General features: G+C 44.8%; 2 protein-coding genes across 4 annotated transcripts in view; one reads left to right on the top strand and one right to left on the bottom strand.

Annotated features, from left to right (window-relative positions):
• blnk (B cell linker) overlaps positions 1 to 194 on the bottom strand; it is a 32,135-nt gene extending 31,941 nt beyond the window's left edge. Inside the window, exon 1 of the mRNA XM_021607904.2 lies at positions 42 to 194. Coding sequence (XP_021463579.1) covers positions 42 to 110 — 69 coding nt within the window. The 5' untranslated portion in view covers positions 111 to 194. The remainder of the gene's footprint in view (positions 1 to 41) is intronic.
• Positions 1 to 23,183, top strand: part of LOC110526770 (DNA nucleotidylexotransferase-like) — a 175,549-nt gene that overhangs the window by 1,399 nt on the left and 150,967 nt on the right. For 2 of the 3 annotated variants that reach the window (XM_021607961.2, XM_036982605.1), the window contains exons 1-2: positions 8,389 to 9,377; positions 22,156 to 22,330. In XM_021607961.2, the coding sequence (XP_021463636.2) occupies positions 9,184 to 9,377; positions 22,156 to 22,330 (369 nt within the window). In that variant the 5' untranslated portion in view covers positions 8,389 to 9,183. Of the gene's footprint in view, positions 1 to 8,388; positions 9,378 to 22,155; positions 22,331 to 23,183 lie in introns of those variants that run through there. The other variant, XM_036982611.1, reaches the window with a different exon arrangement.

Below are 23,183 nucleotides of genomic sequence, written 5' to 3' on the forward strand. Positions count from 1 at the left end.
TCCTTGGAGACGCCAAGGAAAGAATTTCTCCTCCCACTCACCTGGCGCAGTAAGCTGGCCACCTGAGCTGAACTCCAGTCCTCACACTGCTCCCTGGTCGGCAAGTTCATCACTGTCACCACCAAAGGGAGCTCTGAAGTCCAGGCTCTGATAGAAAGTGATGGACTGACCTCTCTCTCACACCATGACTCCACTACAGCACTCAAGTCCCACATCAGGAAGTGGACAAGGGGGAGGAGGGGAGGTCATCTCTCACCGGGGCAGGCCATTCTCTCTCTCACACTCTATCTCTCCCACTTTCTCTCTCTCGTGCTCTAAAAAAAAAAAGTCATATTTCTGAAACAAATTCCCCTTAATCTGCAGGGAGAAAATGGGAAATAAAAACTTCCTCAAAGTCAAAGTGAGATATTACATTTGAAAGGGGACTTTCATTGACTACATGACACTATTGCATGACAACGTTCTCCTTTTTTTTACGGATGAGGCTGACCTCATTTATATTTAGTCAACCTGTATGTGTCTAAAACTGTCATGTTTCACTTCAACAGAAACTTGATAACGACAGCCCACTCCGTGTCTGACACCACAGCCCTTGTCACCAAAAGCCAAAAGCACTCTCCAATCTCCATTACATTTGACAACAACAACCTTGCCGTTTTTTGCTGAACAATCAGTCATTTTTAATACAGCTGGGGGGAAAAACGAATACATTTCTTTTAGTGAGACAATTATGTAGGGAGGGGGGGGGGGGGCTTATTGTTGTAACATCTCCAATATATAATACACATAAAAATGAAATGAAATAATTGATTCAGGTCATATAATTGAATTTACCAGCATCTTCATCGTGAGTCAGATGCGAACGGAGAGTAATTGTTGAAATCTGATAGGAGCTGGTTGCGAACTGTGAGTGTGCCCGGCTGAGTCTTTGCGTGTGCGTATGTGTGTTTCATCAGATCACACTGTTGGACTTGGGCCAGCACGGCACACAGCTGAGTGATCAGGAGGGAAGCGGGCGGACAATTAGACAAAGCCTGGCCTGTGACACTACTTAACCCTCAAGCATCAGGCTAATGAGAGTTGTAATGTGGCTGAATACATTCCGCCAGGCATACAGGCTGTTGGCCCCATCGGTGGGTTCACTCTGATCAAGGCATGCTTGCTTAAGGGAAACGTTAGACACTGCTGGTTCACCACATGCCTTGACATACGCTGGTGTGTTTCATGTATTTTGTTCAGAGCTCTTACAGTCAGATATTATTATGTGATAACCAGTGGTGTAAAGTACTTCATTAAAAATTCTTGAAAGTACTACTTAAAGTTGTTTACTTGGGTATCTGTACTTTGCTTTACTATTTACATTTATGACCACTTATACATTTTCCTGTACAACCCAAAGTACTCCTTACATTTTGAATGCTTAGCAGAACAGAACAATTGTGAAATTCACAAATTTATCAAGTGGTCATCCCTACTGCCTATGTTCTGGCGGACTCACTAAACACAAATGCATCTTTTGTAAACAATGTCTGAGTGTTGGAGTGTGCCCCTGGCTATCCGTACATTTTAAAATCAAGAACAAGGTGCCGTCCACTTTGCTTAATATAAGGAATTTGAAATGATTTATACTTTGACTTCAACTTTTGATACTTAAGTATATTTTAGCAATTCAATTTACTTTTCATACTTAAGTATGTTTAAAACCAAATACTTTTAGACATTTACTCAAGTAGTATTTTTCTTTCACTTTTACTTGAGTAACTTTCTTTTAAGGAATCTATACTTTTACTAAAAAATGACAATTGGGTACTTTTTCCAGTACTGGTGGTAACAGATACCATAATATATGCTTTTGCACAAACAGCCTAACAGACTAGCCTACCCAAACAGCCTGGTCTTCTGCTGGTTGAGCATGTTGCTTGCAACGCCAGGATAGTGTGTTAGATTCCTGGGACCACCAGTAGGTAAAATGTATAAACGCGTGACTGTAAATCGCTTTGGATTAAAGCGTCTGCTAAATGGCATATATTAGTATCTGCGAGCTGTTGGCTAGAGTGCACATTTGCTGTTTAACGCAACAGTTTTTGTGACAAAACTAGCTGAAAATGCGATGGAAAAACATTGAACTTTAGATTTGTATTTGGGACATGAAAACTTGAGCAAAAAAAGTACATTTTGTGTGCACTCATTTATCAAGTCCGCTTGATGGAAACCTACCCAAGGTGAAACATTTTTCAAATATTTGCATGGAAATCTGTCCACAATTGGATGGAATCCTAGCTAGTGTCTACAAAAAAAAGCTCAATCCAGACTAGACTTTTTGAAGCAAGTTTGGATTGCACTTAATTTTAATCTACGTGACAAAATCTTTTGCATGTTCTAGAGCAGCATCGTGGCTAGCGTGGTGAGCTATGCCCTTGTATTTTGGAAAGGGAACTTAGCCAAGGAGGACTTAAATAAGCTCGACAAAATCATCAAGAAAGCCAGTGCATGTTCATAAAAAGGCTGAGAGAAAATGTTATGGTGAGTGAATGAGGACCCAAAAGCGAACTAACTTAAACAGAGCTTCTTTAATAACCAAACATAGGTAGGCTCAGATAGACCGGCAGATTCCGACAGGACAGGACAAGGTTACAGCAAACATGACGATAGTCTGGCTCAGGCATGAAACACAACAAACAAGAATCCGACAAGGACAGGAACAGAAACAGAGAGAGATATAGGGACCTAATCAGAGGGAAAAAGGGAACATGTGGGAAACGAGGAGACAAGGAACAGCTGGGGGAAAGCGGGGGAGAAAAGGTAACCTAACAACGACCAGCAGAGGGAGACAGGGTGAAGGGAAAGGACAGAGACAAGACACAACATGACAGTACATGACAGTACCCCCCCACTCACCGAGCGCCTCCTGGCGCACTCGAGGAGGAAACCTGGCGGCAACGGAGGAAATCCTCGATCAGCGCACGGTCCAGCACGTCCCGAGAGGGAACCCAACTCCTCTCCTCAGGACCGTACCCCTCCCAATCTACGAGGTACTGGTGACCACGGCCCCGAGGACGCATGTCCAAAATTCTACGGACCCTGTAGATGGGTGCGCCCTCGACAAGGATGGGGGGGGGGGGGAAGACGAGCGGGGGCGCGAAGGACGGGCTTGATGCAGGAGACATGGAAGACCGGGTGGACGCGACGAAGGTATCGCGGAAGAAGAAGTCGAACTGCGACAGGATTAATGACCCGAGAAATACGGAACGGACCAATGAACCGCGGGGTCAACTTGCGAGAAGCCGTCTTAAGGGGAAGGTTCTGAGTGGAGAGCCAAACTCTCTGACCGCGACAATATCTAGGACTCTTAGTTCTACGCTTATTAGCAGCCCTCACAGTCTGCGTCCTATAACGGCAAAGTGCAGACCTGACCCTCTTCCAGGTGCGCTCGCAACGTTGGACAAAAGCCTGAGCGGAGGGGACGCTGGACTCGGCGAACTGAGATGAGAACAGCGGAGGCTGGTACCCGAGGCTACTCTGAAAAGGAGATAGCCCGGTCGCAGACGAAGGAAGCGAGTTGTGGGCGTATTCTGCCCAGGGGAGCTGTTCTGACCAAGACGCAGGGTTACGAAAAGAAAGACTGCGTAAGATGCGACCAATAGTCTGATTGGCCCGTTCTGCTTGACCGTTAGACTGGGGGTGAAAGCCGGAAGAGAGACTGACGGAAGCCCCAATCAAACGGCAAAACTCCCTCCAAAATTGAGACGTGAATTGCGGACCTCTGTCCGAAACGACGTCTGACGGAAGGCCATGAATTCTGAAAACATTCTCGATGATGATTTGTGCCGTCTCTTTAGCAGAAGGAAGCTTAGCAAGGGGAATGAAATGAGCCGCCTTAGAGAACCTATCGACAACCGTAAGAATAACAGTCTTCCCCGCTGACGAAGGCAGTCCGGTGACAAAATCTAAGGCGATGTGAGACCACGGTCGAGAGGGAATAGGAAGCGGCCTGAGACGGCCGGCAGGAGGAGAGTTACCGGACTTAGTCTGCGCGCAGACCGAACAAGCAGCCACGAAACGACGCGTGTCATGCTCCCGGGTGGGCCACCAAAAACGCTGGCGAATGGAAGCAAGCGTACCCCGAACGCCAGGGTGGCCGGCTAACTTGGCAGAGTGAGCCCACTGAAGAACGGCCAGACGAGTAGGAACGGGAACGAAAAGAAGGTTCCTAGGACAAGCGCGCGGCGACGGAGTGTGAGTGAGCGCTTGTTTTACCTGCCTCTCAATTCCCCAGACAGTCAACCCGACAACACGCCCCTCAGGGAGAATCCCCTCGGGGTCAGTGGAGGCTACTGAAGAACTGAAGAGACGAGACAAAGCATCAGGCTTGGTGTTCTTAGAGCCCGGACGATAAGAAATCACGAACTCGAAACGAGCGAAAAACAGCGCCCAACGCGCCTGACGCGCATTAAGTCGTTTGGCAGAACGGATGTACTCAAGGTTCCTATGGTCAGTCCAAACGACAAAAGGAACGGTCGCCCCCTCCAACCACTGTCGCCATTCGCCTAGGGCTAACCGGATGGCGAGCAGTTCGCGGTTACCCACATCATAGTTACGTTCCGACGGCGACAGGCGATGAGAAAAATACGCGCATGGGTGGACCTTGTCGTCAGAGAGGGAGCGCTGAGAAAGGATGGCTCCCACGCCCACCTCTGACGCGTAACCTCGACAACGAACTGTCTAGAGACGTCAGGTGTAACAAGGATAGGAGCGGATGTAAAACGATTCTTGAGGAGATCAAAAGCTCCCTGGGCGGAAACGGACCACTTAAAGCACGTCTTGACAGAAGTAAGGGCTGTGAGAGGAGCTGCCACCTGACCGAAATTACGGATGAAACGACGATAGAAGTTCGCAAAGCCGAGAAAGCGCTGCAGCTCGACGCGTGACTTAGGGACGGGCCAATCAATGACAGCTTGGACCTTAGCGGGATCCATCTTAATGCCTTCAGCGGAAATAACAGAACCGAGAAATGTGACGGAGGAGGCATGAAAAGTGCACTTCTCAGCCTTCACAAAAAGACAATTCTCTAAAAGGCGCTGGAGGACACGTCGAACGTGCTGAACATGAATCTGGAGTGACGGTGAAAAAAATCAGGATATCGTCAAGGTAAACGAAAACAAAGATGTTCAGCATGTCTCTCAGGACATCATTGACTAATGCCTGAAAGACAGCTGGAGCGTTAGCGAGGCCGAAAGGAAGAACCCGGTATTCAAAGTGCCCTAACGGAGTGTTAAACGCCGTCTTCCACTCGTCCCCCTCCCTGATGCGCACGAGATGGTAAGCGTTACGAAGGTCCAACTTAGTGAAAAACCTGGCTCCCTGCAGGATCTCGAAGGCTGAAGACATAAGAGGAAGCGGATAACGATTCTTCACTGTTATGTCATTCAGCCCTCGATAATCTATGCAGGGGCGCAGAGACCCGTCCTTCTTCTTGACAAAAAAAAACCCCGCTCCGGCGGGAGAGGAGGAGGGGACTATGGTACCGGCGTCAAGAGCTACAGACAAATAATCTTCGAGAGCCTTACGTTCGGGAGCCGACAGAGAGTATAGTCTACCCCGGGAGGGGGTGGTTCCCGGAAGGAGATCAATACTACAATCATACGACCGGTGTGGAGGAAGAGAGGTGGCCCTGGACCGACTGAACACCGTGCGCAGATCGTGATATTCCTCTGGCACCCCTGTCAAATCACCAGGCTCCTCCTGTGAAGAAGAGACAGAGGAAACAGGAGGGATAGCAGACATTAAACATTTCACATGACAAGAGACGTTCCAGGAGAGGATAGAATTACTAGACCAATTAATGGAAGGATTATGACAAACTAGCCAGGGATGGCCCAAAACAACAGGTGTAAAAGGTGAACGAAAAATTAAAAAAGAAATGGTTTCACTATGATTACCAGAAACAGTGAGGGTTAAAGGTAGCGTCTCACGCTGAATCCTGGGGAGAGGACTACCATCCAGGGCGAACAAGGCCGTGGGCTCCTTTAACTGTCTGAGAGGAATGTCATGTTCCCGAGCCCAGGTCTCGTCCATAAAACAGCCCTCCGCCCCAGAGTCTATTAAGGCACTGCAGGAAGCTGACGAACCGGTCCAGCGTAGATGGACCGACAAGGTAGTGCAGGATCTTGAAGGAGAGACAGGAGTAGTAGCGCTCACCAGTAGCCCTCCGCTTACTGACGAGCTCTGGCCTTTTACTGGACATGAAGTGACAAAATGACCAGCGGAACCGCAATAGAGACAGAGGCGGTTGGTGATTCTCCGTTCCCTCTCCTTAGTCGAGATGCGGATACCTCCCAGCTGCATGGGCTCAGCACCCGAGCCGGCAGAGGAAGATGGTAGTGATGCGGAGAGGGAGGCGACGGAGAGCGCGAGCTCCTTTCCACGAGCTCGGTGACGAAGATCAACCCGTCGCTCAATGCGAATAGCGAGTTCAATCAAGGAATCCACGCTGGAAGGAACCTCCCGGGAGAGAATCTCATCCTTTACCTCTGCGCGGAAACCCTCCAGAAGACGAGCGAGCAAGGCCGGCTCGTTCCAGCCACTGGAGACAGCAAGAGTGCGAAACTCAATAGAGTAGTCTGTTATGGATCGATTGCCTTGACATAGGGAAGACAGGGCCCTGGAAGCCTCCTCCCCAAAAACAGATCGATCAAAAACCCGTATCATCTCCTCCTTAAAGTCTTGATACTGGTTAGTACACTCAGCCCTTGCCTCCCAGATTGCCGTGCCCCACTCACGAGCCCGTCCAATAAGGAGAGATATGACGTAGGCGACACGAGCAGTGCTCCTGGAGTAAGTGTTGGGCTGGAGAGAAAACACAATATCACACTGGGTGAGGAACGAGCGGCATTCAGTGGGCTCCCCAGAGTAACACGGCGGGTTATTGATTCTGGGCTCCGGAGATTCGAAAGCCCTGGAAGTGGCCGGTGGATCGAGGCGGAGATGGTGAACCTGTTCTGTGAGGTTGGAGACTTGGGTGGCCAGGGTCTCAACGGCATGTCGAGCAGCAGACACTTCCTGCTCGTGTCTGCCTAGCATCGCTCCCTGGATCCCGACGGCTGAGTGGAGAGGATCCGAAGTCGCTGGGTCCATTCTTGGTCGGATTCTTCTGTTATGGTGAGTGAATGAGGACCCAAAAGCGAACTAACTTAAACAGAGCTTCTTTAATAACCAAACATAGGTAGGCTCAGATAGACCGGCAGATTCCGACAGGACAGGACAAGGTTACAGCAAACATGACGATAGTCTGGCTCAGGCATGAAACACAACAAACAAGAATCCGACAAGGACAGGAACAGAAACAGAGAGAGATATAGGGACCTAATCAGAGGGAAAAAGGGAACAGGTGGGAAACGAGGAGACAAGGAACAGCTGGGGGAAAGCGGGGGAGAAAAGGTAACCTAACAACGACCAGCAGAGGGAGACAGGGTGAAGGGAAAGGACAGAGACAAGACACAACATGACAGTACATGACAGAAAAGGCACACATGATCATGGACAATGACACACACCCACTCCACAGCACTGTAATGCAGCACAGGCTCACCCCCACCCCCAGAAGCTGCACAGAGAGCTTACCCACAGCCACGAGGCTTTTGGGTAAGCTTTTGTAATTATTAACTGATTCATGTATTCTTAATGTGAATGTTGCTGTTGCTTGTTTCCCCAAGGTAGGATAGACAACAACATTTCTTACCTCCTTTTAATTAGACTCTACTACTAAGACGCAGGTGCCTTCATATGTGTCTTCTGTGTTTCTTATCATGCGTTTGTCATTGATACGTGTCTTGTCCTTATTGACGATGCTGAGTGATTAAACAATTTTCCAAGTTGGGATCAATAAAGTAATTTCTTCTCTCTACTCTCTACACCCTCAATTTGGACCAAATAGTCCTAATCATTGACCGATGGGCCATGGCATACCTACCTACACGAGTGCAAATCTTCTGTATAAGGTATCTCAAGGGGATGGCTGACCAGGAATCCCATGTGAAGCTGTAAGCTAATTAAGTGTTGGAGCAGATGGTGGAAGCGTGGTCTGGACATAATGAGATGCAGGGATGAGGAGGTGGACTGGACGTTGTGGTTGGACAGCTGTGGGGGTCTTGTGAGGTGACCAGTATCCCAGCAGTCCCCTGAAGCAAGGTTTTGCTCTAACCTGCAGTCCAGAATCCTGATTAACAATAATCTAAATGCAACTTTTTCTGGCCCAGATTCATTATTATTATTATTTTTTCAGGGGGTAGATCAGCTTCAATAGTGCAGATAGATTGTAGATTCCAATCCCCCATATATATATTTTATATATATATATATATATATATATATATATATCACCCCTCTCCTAATTGGAGTGAACTAATGGACAACAACACTTAGACCTCTACTTCCAATTTATACACTAAGTATTTTACAATAGTTAACTTTTGATTGTTTTTAATCACATCCTTCAGCTTCCATACATCTATCTCTGAAGCCCATCCAGTATATTGAAGCCCATCCGTATATTTTTAACTGTGCTGTTTCACAACATTTCTGAACCTACATATATTTTACAGACACAGTATATTTTACGTTAGTCATCTTGTTGTTATTAATCCCACCCTTCAGCTCCACTCAACCCCTCCCGTCTATCTCTTTACGCCATCCATTTTTAATTTCTATCTGCCATATGTTTTTCAACTGTGCTGTGATGTTTCACAAAAGTTTCATTAGTGTTGATTACATGGCTTTGCTTTTCCTCTCTGGACTCTATGTGGACTAACTTTCGATCCATTCAATGTGGATTCATGAAGTCTCTCTAATACTGAACGTTTTATCTGTTGATTCATTTGAACCATTGAGGTATCCTTGGTTGAACTCCATTCACTGTCATTTTTGGATTTTGGCAGTTGATCTCTGCCTAATAAAACCCTAATCATAAACACCTGTTGCTTTGCCAGAGGTTTCCTGTCAGCCAGCCTCTCAGAGACCTCATTCAAACTGCCAGTTTGTCCCTGTGTCGACAAATAAGAGACCAACAATTGTGGCATCACCAAAACAAGGCAAGAGGTGTGGGGCACAACACAGACTATCGTTAGAAAGTAGCAAAAACAAGTGCCGTGTTTAGGTGCTGCACTTTTTGAAGCTCATCCCAAAGAGATGATCCATGCTAGCATTCTGCCACGTGTGAAGAAAAGGCCAAGGCCAGTTGAGGCTGGTGCTCGGGGTCAAGAAGAGGTCAAGTTCAATGAGGTGACGGTGTACCTGGTGGAGAGGAAGATGGGCAGCAGTAGAAGGAGCTTTCTGACCAGCCTGGCCAGGTCAAAAGGCTTTAGAGTGGAATACGCCCTCAGGTAGGCCAACCAGCCAATTCTCTTTCTCAAGTCAAATAGATTCTCTTATTGTTTTTCCTTAGTGATCAAATAAAGGGATTGATCATGTTATGGTAGGCCCTATGTGATTGTTTGACATAAGTTCCTGGTCATAGTTTTGCTGCTCTATGTCTGATTGTGAGAATTTTCTTGGTTCCAAGTGAGGACATTGTGCATTAAGCAGAGTGCAAAGATTATTACTTGATCCCATATAATCCCATAACTTGCATAACCTGTGTTTAACAAGACTTACGATGCAAGAGAACCCACACAGACGGAATCGTCCACCAGCTACCGCACCATAGCCTGTATAACAGAGCACCTAGCCACACGTTCATTTAAGGCTGCTTATACGGCCTCTCCATGCTAATAGGGATCCATTGTGCCATAGCTGGGTGGCAGAGAAAAACTGAGCTGATCGAGCTCAGCCAGGCAGACCCAGCTGTATGGGCCTGCCTGAGGGGCACCGGTGGGAGTAGCTGAGCTGGGAGGCTGTAGAACAGACCTGCTGCCAACGCCGCATCAAGCCAGGCTGGGGCTGATGGCAGCATTCCCAGAAACACAGCTTGAATGCTCCTACGGTTACACTTGGCCTGATACAATTGTTTGAAACAAACCACAGCTAGGAAGTTGTGTGTGTGTGTGTGTGTGTGTGTGCGTGTGTGTGTGTGTGCGTGTGTGTGTGCGTGTGCGCGTGTGCGTGTGTGCGTGCGTGCGCGTCTGCGTGCGTGCGCGTGTGCGCGCATGCCTCAAACTGACATTCTGCCTTGCAGACTATTTGATATCAGCTGCAACCATACATTTTTAGATACTGAACAAAAATATAAACACAACATGCAGCAATTTTAACGATTTTACTGAGTTCCAGATCATAAGGAAATCAGTCAATTGAAATGAATTCATTAGGCCTTAATCTATGGATTCCACATGACTGGGCAGGGGAGCAGCCATGGGTGGGCCTGGGAGGGTGGTAGGCCAACCACTTGTGAGCCAGGTCCACCCACTGGGGAGCCGGCCCAGTCAATCAGAATTAGTTTTCCCCATAAAAGGGCTTTATTACAGACAGAAATACTCCTCAGAGTCGTTAGCTGTACAGGTGGCAGGTCACTGATGATCCCGCAGGTGAAGAAGCCGGATGTTGAGGTCCTGGACTGGCGTGGTTACATGTGGTCTGCGTTTGTAAGGCTTGTTGGAAGTAATGCCAATTTCTCTAAAATGATATTGGAGAGAAAATAACGTTCAATTCTCTGGCAAAACATCTGTGACTTTCTGTTGTATGACAAAACTGAACATTTTAGAGTGGCATTTTATTGTCCCTAGCACAAGGTGCACCTGTGGAATGATCATGGTGTTTAATCAGCTTCTTGATATGCCCCACCTGTCATGTGGATTGATTATTTTGGCAAAGGAGAAATGCTCAATAACATGGATGTAAACACATTTTAACACAAAATTTGAGAGAAATAAGCTTTTTGTTCGTATGGAACATGTCTGGGATTTTTTATTTCAGCTCATGAAACATGGGACCAACACTCTACATATTGAGTTTATGTATTTTTTCAGTATATTTAACATCATGTAAAATGTATTTCAAATACATTTTAAAATGTATGTAATACTTTAAACTGCATTCCAGAGATGAATATACTGTGCCTTCGGAAAGTATTCAGACCCCTTTACTTTTTCCACATTTTGTTACATTACAGCCTTAATCTAAAATGTATTTTGAAAAACTCCTAGGCAATCTACACACAATAAACCATAATGACAAACCGAAAATATATTTTTTTACATTTTTGCAAATTTATACAAAAAAAAGAGAAATGTACATAATTTACACAAGTATTCATACCTTTTGCTATGAGACTTGAAATTGAACTCAGTTGCAACCTGTTTCCATTGATCATCCTTGAGATGTTTCTACAACTTGATTGAAGTCCACCTGTGGTAAATTCAATTGACATGATTTGGAAAGGCACACACCTGTCTACATAAGGTCCCACAGTTGACAGTGCACGTCAGAGCAAAAACCTAGCCATGAGGTCAATGAAATTGTCCGTAGAGCTCAGAGGTCCCCAAGAACACAGTTGCCTCCATCATTCTTAAATGGAAGAAGTTTTGAACCACCAAGATTATTCCTAGAGCTGGCTGCCCTACCAATGAATAAGAAGCCTGCAGACACAGGAGAAGTGGACGTGCCGATGAAACCTTGTTGGAGCGCCTCATGGATGTACTCCATGGCCTTGGTTTCAGCCACCGACAGAGGGTATATGCGTCTGCGCGGGGGCTCAGAGCCTGCAAGCAGGTCGGTAGCACAGTCCCAGGGGCGATGAGGAGGGAGACAGGTGGCGCAGGTCTTGAACAATATCTCCCGCAGGTCCTGGTATACCTCCGGGATGTTGGGCTGAAGGGCAACCACAGGACTCTCAACTGACTTGGAACCACAGGGGATGGGATTCGGGTGCCCAGTCCGTGATTTTCATCCTCATCCATGAGATGGTGGGATTAGGGCGTTGAAGCCAAGGGAGGCCGAGGATGATCTTGTGAGCTGGTGCACTGGTGATGAAGAAGGGAATGTTCTCCTGATGGATGGACTCCCTTTTGAGGGTGAGTGGTTTGGATATGTGTGTGATGATCCCTGAACCTAATGGCCGATTATCGAAGGCTTGAACCGGGAAAGCAGAAGAGTGCTGGTGTGAGGTGATGTTAAGAGAGGAGGCAAGGGTCTGATCAATAAAGTTCCCCGTAAAGTGATGAAGAGGGGATATTCACACTTGACCAAGGAGGTGGAACATCACGTGACAGTCCCTCGGTTCTCGTGGATCTCGAGTTGGGACGTACCGGACACTGCTGGAGCTGGTGACCTCCTTGACCAGAATGACCCCTACTTCCATGGGTTCAGGCTCTAATCCAAAGTGTACACTGAGGGAAGGAGAAAAGTGATGAGAGTGCTGACACTCCCGAAGTAGGTTATGTAGACAGATAGCCATCCAATGAGTACGTCCAAGGAGAGGTTGTCGTCTCGACAAGTCAGTTCCGTTTGGACCTCCTTGCGCAGTCCTCTTCTGAATAGCGTACGAAGTGCTGTCTCATTCCATCCTCTGGATGCTGCTACTATCCGGAAAGTGAGCGTGTACCCGGCAGCAGTCTGGTCCTCCTTCCGTAGTTGGTGTAGGCGCTCAACCCCTCTCTGCCCTCCTGTGGATGATTGAAGACACCTCTGAACCCCTCATGTGAATCCAGCTCCTCCTCTCCTTTCTCCCAGATGGCCGTGGCCCATTCCAACGCCCGCCCAGTCAGCAGAGAAATAACCGTGGCAACCTTGGACCTCTTGGTAATGGGGGCTCCCATCTGGTGCGCAAAGTAGAGGGAGCACTGTAGTAGGAAGCCACGGCATTGAGATGGGGTGCCATCATGTCTATCCGGGAGGGACAAATGGGCATCGCTGACCTGGGCGGGTTGCTGAATGGGCTGGTGTGCTGAGTCGACTGGTGGCAGAGTATCCTCTGCTAGTTGAAGGCAACGCCTCAAGCAGTTTTGAAGATTGCTTTGAAGAAATGCTAGTGGCCATAACTGAAGCTAAACGAGAGTTGTCTTGGGGGTGTGGTTTTATGTGGTTGTTTTATGTTTGCATATTGTACCCTGTACTGTTGTTTGTCCCTCCTGAGTCACTGTAGCAACAACATAGCCACTTCCTTAAAATAGTCAAGAAATCATGAAACCTGTAATTAATTTAGACGTTTTGCCGAAGAGGTTTTAGTTGCACAATTTTACATTTAGCTAAGTTGTTTGATGCAGTATTTCTCAAGTAAAAAAATGTGCATGAAAAACTAGTAATTGCGGGAAAGTCTGGCTGTGTACTCAGGACTGATTTCTGAGATACATTACATGTCTACAACTTCATCATCTGCAAGCTGTCAAACTATTGAAATAAAGCACAAGCCTAACACGGTTTATCAGTGCCCCAAATAACTTGCTAGCCTGCTATGTTCCAACTCTGTGTTTGTCAATGAAGATAGCAAGTAGTAGCTAGCAGGCACATTGTGCAGCCAGGCCAAAATCATCTAATGAAGTCACTGGCGAGTGGCGACATGCCATTTAGTTTTTTTTTACAACTTTCTCACTATCTATTACTAGAGTGTGAGTCTGTCTGGCAGTGTCTAATAGGTAATCATGTTACAAAATTGTTCGCGTGGGGGGGACAAGCAAGATGCTAACGAGTGGGTTTTGGAATATTCACAAGTTGCAGTTGTGATACAAGTGCGCTCTGATCAGCTCAATTCTCATTTTGACCACAAAAGTGGCAGATTCGAGTGATTGACACTATCAAAAACACATCAGCAAGTGACCACTCCATAAAGGGCTTAGGGCAAAGGGTTATTTCAGCATAACATTGCGATGTGTTGTCTTATGTAAACAAGTCTGAGGCGCTGCGTATTGGGCAAGTCTATCTCACTCTCTGGAGTTTCTGGCTGCTATGATTGGATAGAGTGTGCACAGCTGATAGAGCACAATCAGCACAGCTGCTTCTCTCATGTTAGTGGGGACTGGGAAAGTGGGCATGATCAACCTTCCAATAAGTCACGATGAACTCACTTACAAATCTCAGTTTTGGATGAGACTGATCTATTTACACTTTGTAGTACATCGAACACTATAATTAATGTTTCTGACTTTTGGTGACTACTAATCCTCTTAGTTGTCACCGAGAATGCCCGGAATATGTCTTTATTCATATTGAACATCGGAATTATTGAATTCTCCATGTGGTCTATATTAAAGGGAAATTAATTTAATAAAACAAGCTTTTAATAAAAATATACTATCGCTGCATAATTTCTATTTATCATATAGAAGGTACTCATTTTCGGGTGCAACCCAGTACACGTTAAGATCTGCCTGTTAGATGTTGTTTGCAATGCTCTCGTCAAGTTTGTTTGTTTGTCATGTACAAATGAAAACATGGAGTCACTTCATGACCGATAATGTATCATGTTTGTAATCATTTTTGTAGTCATTTAAATGAATTGAAATGCATGTTAGGGCTTTTGGTATGCTTTTGGTATCTGTTAAGTACAATAACAAGCCTTTTGACAAAATGTTGTAGCAGCGGCAGCCTATTTGAAGCCTTGGATGCGTGGCTTGTTGGGGCTTGGCTTTGTCTTAGTGCTTTTTGTGCTCCCACGAGACGGATGGTCATGCAAGTTCATGTGTTCTGTTATAAGTTGTTAAGAATGTTCTACACTACCAGTTCATGTTAATAAAGCTTGCTAAAGGTTTATCGTTAAAACAGTCAACATTGTGTTGCAATATGAGTTGGATTATATGTATTTTTTGCCATACATACATCCTGTCTTGCAGGAAATCATGCACAGAACGAACAGTATGGCTGGTGGCATTGTCATGCTGGAGTGTCATGTCAGGGTGAGACAGCAGGACGGGTATCACATGAGGGAGAAGGATGCCTTCCCTGTAAAGCACAGCATTGAGATTGCTGTCATTGCAGGCAAGCTCAGTCCGATGATGCTGTGACACACCGCCCCAGACTATGACGGATCCTCCACATCCAAATCGATCCCGCTCCAGAGTACAGGCCTCAGTGTAATGCTCATTCCTTCGGCGATAAACGCGAATCTGACCTTCACCTCTGGTGAGACAAAACTGCGACTCGTCAGAGAAAAGCACTTTTTGCCAGTCCTGTCTGGTCCAGCGACGATGGGTTTGTGCCCATAGGCGACGTTGTTGCCGGGGATGTCTGGTGAGGACCTGCCTTACAACAGTCCTACAAGCCCTCAGTCCAGCCTCTCTCAGCCTATTGCGGACAGTCTGAGCACTGATGGAGGGATTGTGCATTCCAGGTTTCACTCGGGCAGTTGTTGTTGCCATCCTGTACCTGTCCTGCAGGTCTGATGTTCGGATGTGCAGGTGTTGCTACACGTGGTCTGCCACTGCGAAGACGATCAGCTGTCCATCCTGTCTCCCTGTAGCGCTAACTTAGGCGTCTCACAGCACGACATTGCAGTTTATTGCCCTGGCCACATCTGCAGTCCTCATGCCTCCTTGCAGCATGCCTAAGGCACGTTCACGCAGATGAGCAGGGACCCTGGGCATCTTTCTTTTGGTGTTTTTCCCAGAGTCAGTAGAAAGGCCTCTTTAGTGTCCTAAGTTTTCATAACTGTGACCTTAATTGCCTACCGTCCGTAAGCTGTTAGTGTCTTAATGACCATTCCACAGGTGCATGTTCATTAATTGTTTGTGGTTCATTGAACAAGCATTGGAAACAGTGTTTAAACCCTTTTCACTGAAGATCTGTGAAGTTATTTGGATTTTTACAAATTATCTTTGAAAGACAGGGTCCTGAAAAAGGGGCGTTTCTTTGTTGTTGTTGCTGTAGATGGAAAAAAGCTGCCCGTGAAACAATCTTGATATGTTTGTCAAAAGAGAGATCAGGGTCCAGAGTAACGCCGAGGTCCTTCACAGTTTTATTTGAGACGACTGTACAACCATCAAGATTAATTGTCAGATTCAACAGAAGATCTCTTTGTTTCTTGGGACCTAGAACTAGCATCTCTCTTTTGTCCGAGTTTAAAAGTATAACATTTGCCGCCATCTCCTTCCTTATGTCTCAAACACAAGCTTCCAGGGAGGGCAATTTTGGGGCTTCACTATGTTTCATCGAAATGTACAGCTGTGTGTCGTCCGCAAAGCAGTGAAAGTTAACATCATGTTTCCGAATGATATCACGAAGAGGTAAAATATATAGTGAAAACAATAGTGGTCTTAAAACGGAGCCTTGCGGAACACCGAAATGCATGTTGCTTTGTCAGAGGACAAACCATCCACAGAGACAAACTGATATCTTTCCGACAGACAAGATCTAAACCATGCCAGAATATTTTTGGGATTATGGCTAGACAGCCATTTTTCATCTGGCCATAGAATTTCAGGCAGATTTAAGTCAGAATTGTAAATTGGCCATTTAGGAACATTCACTGTCTTATTGGTAAGCAACTCCAGTGTAGATTTGGCCTTGTGTTCTAGGTTATTGACATACTGAAAGGTGAATTCCTCTCCCGGTGTCTGGTGTAAAGCAGACTGAAGCAGGATTGGCTCTAGGATTTTGACTGTGCTTAGCCCTATCCCGTTTATTTTTATCCTGTACTTGCCGATGTCAAGTGTACCCATACCATGACGCAGCCACCTTGGAATCACTTGAAAATAAGGAGGCAGTTACTCAGATTTGCCCCAAACCTAGGAACATACAGATATGTTCCTAGCCCTGAACATAGGACTTTGCATTTAGGCCAAAAAGTGTATTCCTTTGCCATGTTGTTTTGCAGTATTACTTTAATTCCTTGTTGCATGTTTTGGAATATTTTGTATATTTGTGCTCTTCTTTTCACTCTGTCATTTAGGTCATTATTGTGAAGTCACTACAATGTTGTTGATCCATCCTCAAATCTCTCCCATTTAACTCTGTAGATGTTTAAAATCAACAATGACCTCATTATAACATCACGGCAGTTTCATTCCTGTCCTGCTGCTCGGAGTGGTTTTATTTGGCCTCCCAAGTTTCCTGGGAAAAATTATAAAAACGAACAAAGAATTGTTGAATTTTCATTGTTGGACATCATTCTCTATAATACTCGGCGACCATTTTTGCGCCAGACCTCTCCACACATATCAGCTATCAGGTGGAGAGGTGAGAAGTGATATATGCCAATTAGGAATGAGGGGGATGATTTGGCGGCCTTGATGGAATGTAGCCAGGTTGGGAATTTAGCCATGACACCAGGGTGAATACCCCCTACTCTTACAATAAGTGGCATGGGATTTTGAATGACCACAGAGAGTCAGGACACTCATTTTAGCATCCCATCCAAAAAGACGGCACCCTACACAGGACAATGTTCCCAAATGTAATCAAGGTTCGAGATGATTATGTTTTAGTCAAATATTATAACCGTTTAGGCTTCTTGCGGTCAATTAGCTGTGTAAAAATGCTGTTTTATTATGTCCCAGCCCCACACCATCCCATCAAGAAAAAATTGACCCACGGCTGAATCTAGTTGATGATCCCTGAACTAGAGCATGCTTAAAAATATATTCATTGTCTGACCTTATTGTGGTTATTGTTACCCATTAACCAATCACTGCACTTTTTTTGTTGGCTTTCAAAAAGCTCTCTGGACTTTGGAGTTGAATCTGGGCTTGGAATTCAATATTTGACTGAGGAACCTTCCAGATGTTATATGTATGGTGGACAGAGGAAGGGTTATTCGTTTAATAATCATGTCATGCCCTATTATTTCACACAAAGTGAGTCTATGTAACTTTTTATGTTATTTCTTAAGCCAAATTTGACTACTGAACTAATTTAGGCTTGCCTAAACAAAAGGGGCTGAATATTTCTGCAACAACAATTATATCTTAATTTTTCTTCCACTTTGACATTACAGACTATTATATGTATATTGTTCACAGAAAAATGACAATCAAATACATTTCAATCCCACTTTGTAACACAATAAAATGTGACGTACCCAAATCTAACTGCCTGTAGCTCAGGACCTGAAGCAAGTATATGCATATTCTTGATACCATTTGAAAGTAAACACTTTGAAGTTAGTGGAAATGTGAAGTTAATGTAGGAGAATATAACATTTGGTTAATGTGGGAGAATAGATCTGGTAAAAGATGTTCCATCATCTTTGAAATGCAAGATAAAGGCCATAATATAATATAGGAGGCTAGGCGCAATTTAGATTTTGACCACTAGACAGCAGCAGTGTGTGTGCAAAGTTTCAGATTGATCCAGTGAAGCACTGCAATACTGCACAATAGTTTCTATCAAGTCTGCTCAAATTGGTCAAATTGGTCATTTTCAACTATAGAAAACATACAAAAATTATATGGTAATACAAAATTTACAGAAATACAGAAATGTTATACAATAACTTTCACACATCTCGATGGCCGGGCGGGGTGGGTGTGGAGCCAGAGACAGCAGGGGTTTGAAGTACAGATCAGGGTTGTGTTATAAAAAAAAAATCAGAAACTTTGAACATCCCACGAAGCACCATTAAATCCATTATTAAAAAATGCAAAGAATACGGCATCACAACAAACCTGCCAAGAGAGGGCCGCCCACCAAAACTCATGGACCAGGCAATGAGGGCATTAATCAGAGAGGCAACAAAGAGACCAAAGATACTCCTCTGTGGAGCTTCAGGGTTATCTGTCCATAGGACCACTTGAAGCCGTACAATCCACAGGTCTGGGCTTTACAGAAGAGTGGCCAGAAAAACGCCATTGCGTAAGCACACTTTTGGTGTTCGCTAAAAGGCATGTGGGAGACTCCCCAAACACATGGAAGGAGGTTCACTGGTCAGATGAGACTAAAATTGAGCTTTTTTGGCCATCAATGAAAATGCTATGTTTGGCGCAAACCCAACACCTCTCATCACCCCGAGATCACAATCCCCACAGTGAAGCATGGTGGTGGCAGCATCATGTTTTTCATTGATCCCTACCAACTGAGAAACTGGTCAGAATTGAAGGAATGATGGATGGCTTTAAATAAAGGGAAATTCTTAAGGAGAAACCTGTTTCAGTCTTCCAGAGATTTGAGACTGCAACAGAGGTTCACCTTCTAGCAGGACAATGATCCTAAGTAACACTCGGATGGTTTAAGGTAAAAGTCTTGCCTTTTGGGGGGGGGGGGGGGGGGGGGGGGGTGGTAGTTATACAAGCTGAAGGTTTCTGTTTTTTTTGTCTTATCTCTTGTTTGTTTCACAATGAAAAATATTTTGCATCTTCAAAGTGGTAGGCATGTTGTGTAAATCGAATGATACAACCCCCCCCCCCCCCCCCAAAAAAAAAAAAAAATGAATTCCAGGTTGTAAGGCAACAAAATAGGAAAAATGCCAAGAGGGGTGAATACTTTAGCAAGGCACTGTATCCTAAAGGATCTAAAAAAAAATTAAATGTAATAATTCAGCCTTTCACAAACAAGATATGCGTTCTGTTGAATGTTACACACACACACACAAGCACGCAGGCGCACACACATTGTTTCGGTGTGAATGCTGTTTGTGAGGTGGACGAGAGGCACAAACCCTCATTTATCATCTGTTTAGTTTCACCTTTCTAATTTCAACTCTAAAATGCAACAACATGATCAACACAACAACATGATCAAGTTTTCTGAATCGTGAGCTTATTGTCAGATTTTTTTTGTGCCGAGCTAGTCTGTGATTTTGTCTTTAGCTGGTGTAAAATTAATGGCGTTTCGATTATTATGTTATGCGATACACACTTTCCGTAATCTTGATCTTGGCTCTCCTAGTGGGAGGCAGTGTAGAGAGACTTCATTTAGCACAAGCGTCATCTCTCCCTGTCTGAACCCCGTTGAATATAGCATATCCTTGCTCACTGCACTGGGGCTCAGGGTCCCGCTGTTCCTGGAACTCTCTTCGGGTGCAGTGCTTCGTGCTAGCTCATTTGCATCTGCTGTGCCATTTTACATTCACACAAGTTGGAAAAATATCTAAGTTAGGGTTGGATTATAGGAGCTATGTTTCTGTAAGGAGGGCAGAGTGTAAAAGATCATGTGTGAGAGAGAGAGAGCACCATTTTCTTTACCCCGTGTTTATAAGAACAAACCCACCATGGCTAAATTCAGTACCTATCAATTTAACCACAGGGTTGGATGTCTACATCAATCAACATTCGATTGCGGCCGTGTGAAGGACTTCCTGTCTTGTTAGAATCAACAAGGCTGTCAGTCTGAAGGACACTTTCTTTTTCCTTTTTCCAAGATGATGGGTGATACCATTTATTTTTCTGCAAAAATCAAGATTCAATTCACCCCAATATACATCTAAAGTTGGTGTTGGCAGTGTGCAGAATTATTACTTTCCTTTTTTGTAATCGTATAGTCATATTCAAACCTGAGCAAAGCCATTGAATATGCTCATATGCTCTACCCACTCATACTGTTTGTGTTATCTGATGAGCCTCACTCTGGGGCTGTTATTGTTGTGGAGCCTCTCTAAACCTGGTCTCAGTGGCAGGCCAACCAGCCAACCAGTACACAGTGCAGTCAGACAGAGGATTAGTCTCACCGCTGATTTGGCCGATTAGGCTCCAGAAGCGACATTCTGCTAGACTGTTGGGATGTCCTGGGAGGGCCGTAAGGAGCCGTTATGCTGTTTTACCTGCGAGGAGAAGGAGGAGCATGGGGAGGATAATTATGCACGCACGGGCGCTCTGATTGGCTCATTGGTATGGTACTTAAACAGAGAGGGTATCCTTTTGGGGGAAAACCAGACATGTCTGTTGTGAGGATTCCTATGGATCTGTATGATACACTATGTGAATGCATATCTCCACTCTTAGGGGCGTATTTTCAGTCATAAATATCTGAATGATGCTCAGAGGTCCTGCTGAGGAGGCTGTGGTGCATGTTGTTCAGTCAGTGCTAGTCCATATATGGCACGTTATAGTAGTCCCTTCTAAGACTCACACTGGATCTGAAACCTTTATATATTTCTCTAAAACAATAGGAATAAAGACAGTGAAGTTGTTCTCTTTCTACTCCAACTAAATTCTATGACATAAAAGGAACCACTGATGTTACAATCAGACAGATTCACAATCTACAGATCAAGGCAAGTTCCAAGCAAAGGGGACATTTTAGAGCCATATAGATATAGACATTTTAAACACTTCAGTGGGACCTTTGATCCAGAGAAGTGATAATAAGACATCATGAGGGTGTCATACTGCTTATGACCAGTGATGGAAAAAGTACTAATTTGACACACTTGAGTAAAAGTAAAGATACAGTACCTTAATCAAAAATGAGCGAAAGTCACCCAGTATAATACTACTTGAGTAAAAGTCTAAAAGTATCTGGTTTTAAATGTACTGAAGTACAGTGGTGGACAGGGTACTCAAATGGCATACTTTAGTAAAAGTTCAAAGTAAATGCTGTACATAAAATTACTTATGTTAAGCAAACCAGACAGTACAGTTTTTTAAAGTAACATTTTTATGGACAGCCAGTGGCACACTCCAACACTGAGACATAATTTACAAATGCAATATTTGTGTTAAGTGAGTCCACCAGATCAGAGGCAGTTAGGGAAGACAACACGTTATATTGCTAGGTGCGTGAATTGGACCATATTGCTGTCCTGCCAGAGCATTTGAATTGTAACGAGTGCTTTTGGGTGTCAAGGAAAATGTATAGGAGTAAAAGTATATATTTGCTTTAGGAGTACAGATACCCTAAAATACTACTTACATTGTACTTTAAAGTATTTTTACTGAAGTACTTTACACCACCGCTTATGACAAGCCTTACAATACATATACATTATTTATTTATTATTAGTTAGGCTGTCTGGTACAAATGTACATCTTAAAGCTGAATTGCAGTATACAGAAGAAAAAAGAAGATAAGTTTGTTTTAAAAAAAAGAAGTAATTCTAGTCTTGACAGCTTCGGACGGATGTTTTCTGCTCTTGGTGAAGGTCTCTATTCTGCTGACAGCCGAGTTGGTGGTTTGATGATGGTGATGTCGGTGCTAGAGTTGGCTCGCCATTCCTGACGTTGTCCTCGGGTCCTCAGCTCTATGTAACCACTGGACCTCTTCTACAGTGGCGATGTATACTGCCACTTGTAACCACATAATCATGCATTATACCTGCAGACTTACTGACCTGTGACCCCCTTCTTCTTGTTCCCTGTGCAGTGATGAGGTCACCCACGTGGTGGCAGAGGATAACCAGGCCGGGGCATTGTGGGCGTGGCTACGGGGGAGTGGTCTGAGGGATGTCTCCAGACTGCAGGTGCTGGACATCTCCTGGTTCACGGACAGCATGAGAGAGGGGAGACCTGTCACTGTGGAGACCAGGCACTGTATTCCGGTGAGGGAACCTGTGGTCAGTTTGAGTGTCGGTGGGCATTTCCCCGCTATATGTGTGTGTGTGTTTGCACGTGTGTACATGTGTGTGTTCAATAGAGAGATTATTTTGGAAAACAATTTAAATACTGTATAGATACTGTTATACTGATATAGTATTTTGTAGTTCTGAAAACATACAGACTGGAGCATCAGCAGAATAAACAGAATAGAAAGAGGAGTGGGAAGCCCTGGTGCACAACTGAGCAAGAGGACAAGTACATTAGAGTGTCTAGTTTCATTAAATAGTACCCGCAAAACACCAGTCTCAACGTCAACAGTGAAGAGGCGACCCCGGATGCTGGCCTTCTAGGCAGAGTTCCTCTGTCCAGTGTCTGTGTTCTTTTGCCCATCTTAATCTTTTCTTTTGATTGGCCAGTCTGAGATATGGCTTTTTATTTGCAACTCTGCCTAGAAGGCCATCCTCCCGGAGTTGCCTCTTCACTGTTGACGTTGAGACTGGTGTTTTGCAGGTACTATTTAATGAAGCTGCCAGTTGAGGACTTGTCTGTTTCTCAAACTAGACACTCAAATGTAATTGTCCTCTTGCTTGCTAAGGTGCCTCAAGACTCCTCTCCTAGTCTAAAGAAGGCCAGGTTTATTGTTTCTTTAATCAGAACAACAGTTTTTTTACCTGTGCTAACATAATTGCAAAAGGGTTTTCTAATGATCAATTAGCCTTTTAAAATGATAAACCTGGATTAGCTAACACAACGTGCCATTGGAACACAGGAGTGATGGTTGCTCATAATGGCCTCTGTACGCCTATGTAGATATTCCATTAAAAAAATCTGCCGTTTCCAACTACAATAGTCATT

Source organism: Oncorhynchus mykiss, chromosome 1 (assembly GCF_013265735.2).
Source record: "Oncorhynchus mykiss isolate Arlee chromosome 1, USDA_OmykA_1.1, whole genome shotgun sequence".
In the NCBI taxonomy this organism is placed as follows: Eukaryota; Metazoa; Chordata; class Actinopteri; order Salmoniformes; family Salmonidae; genus Oncorhynchus; species Oncorhynchus mykiss.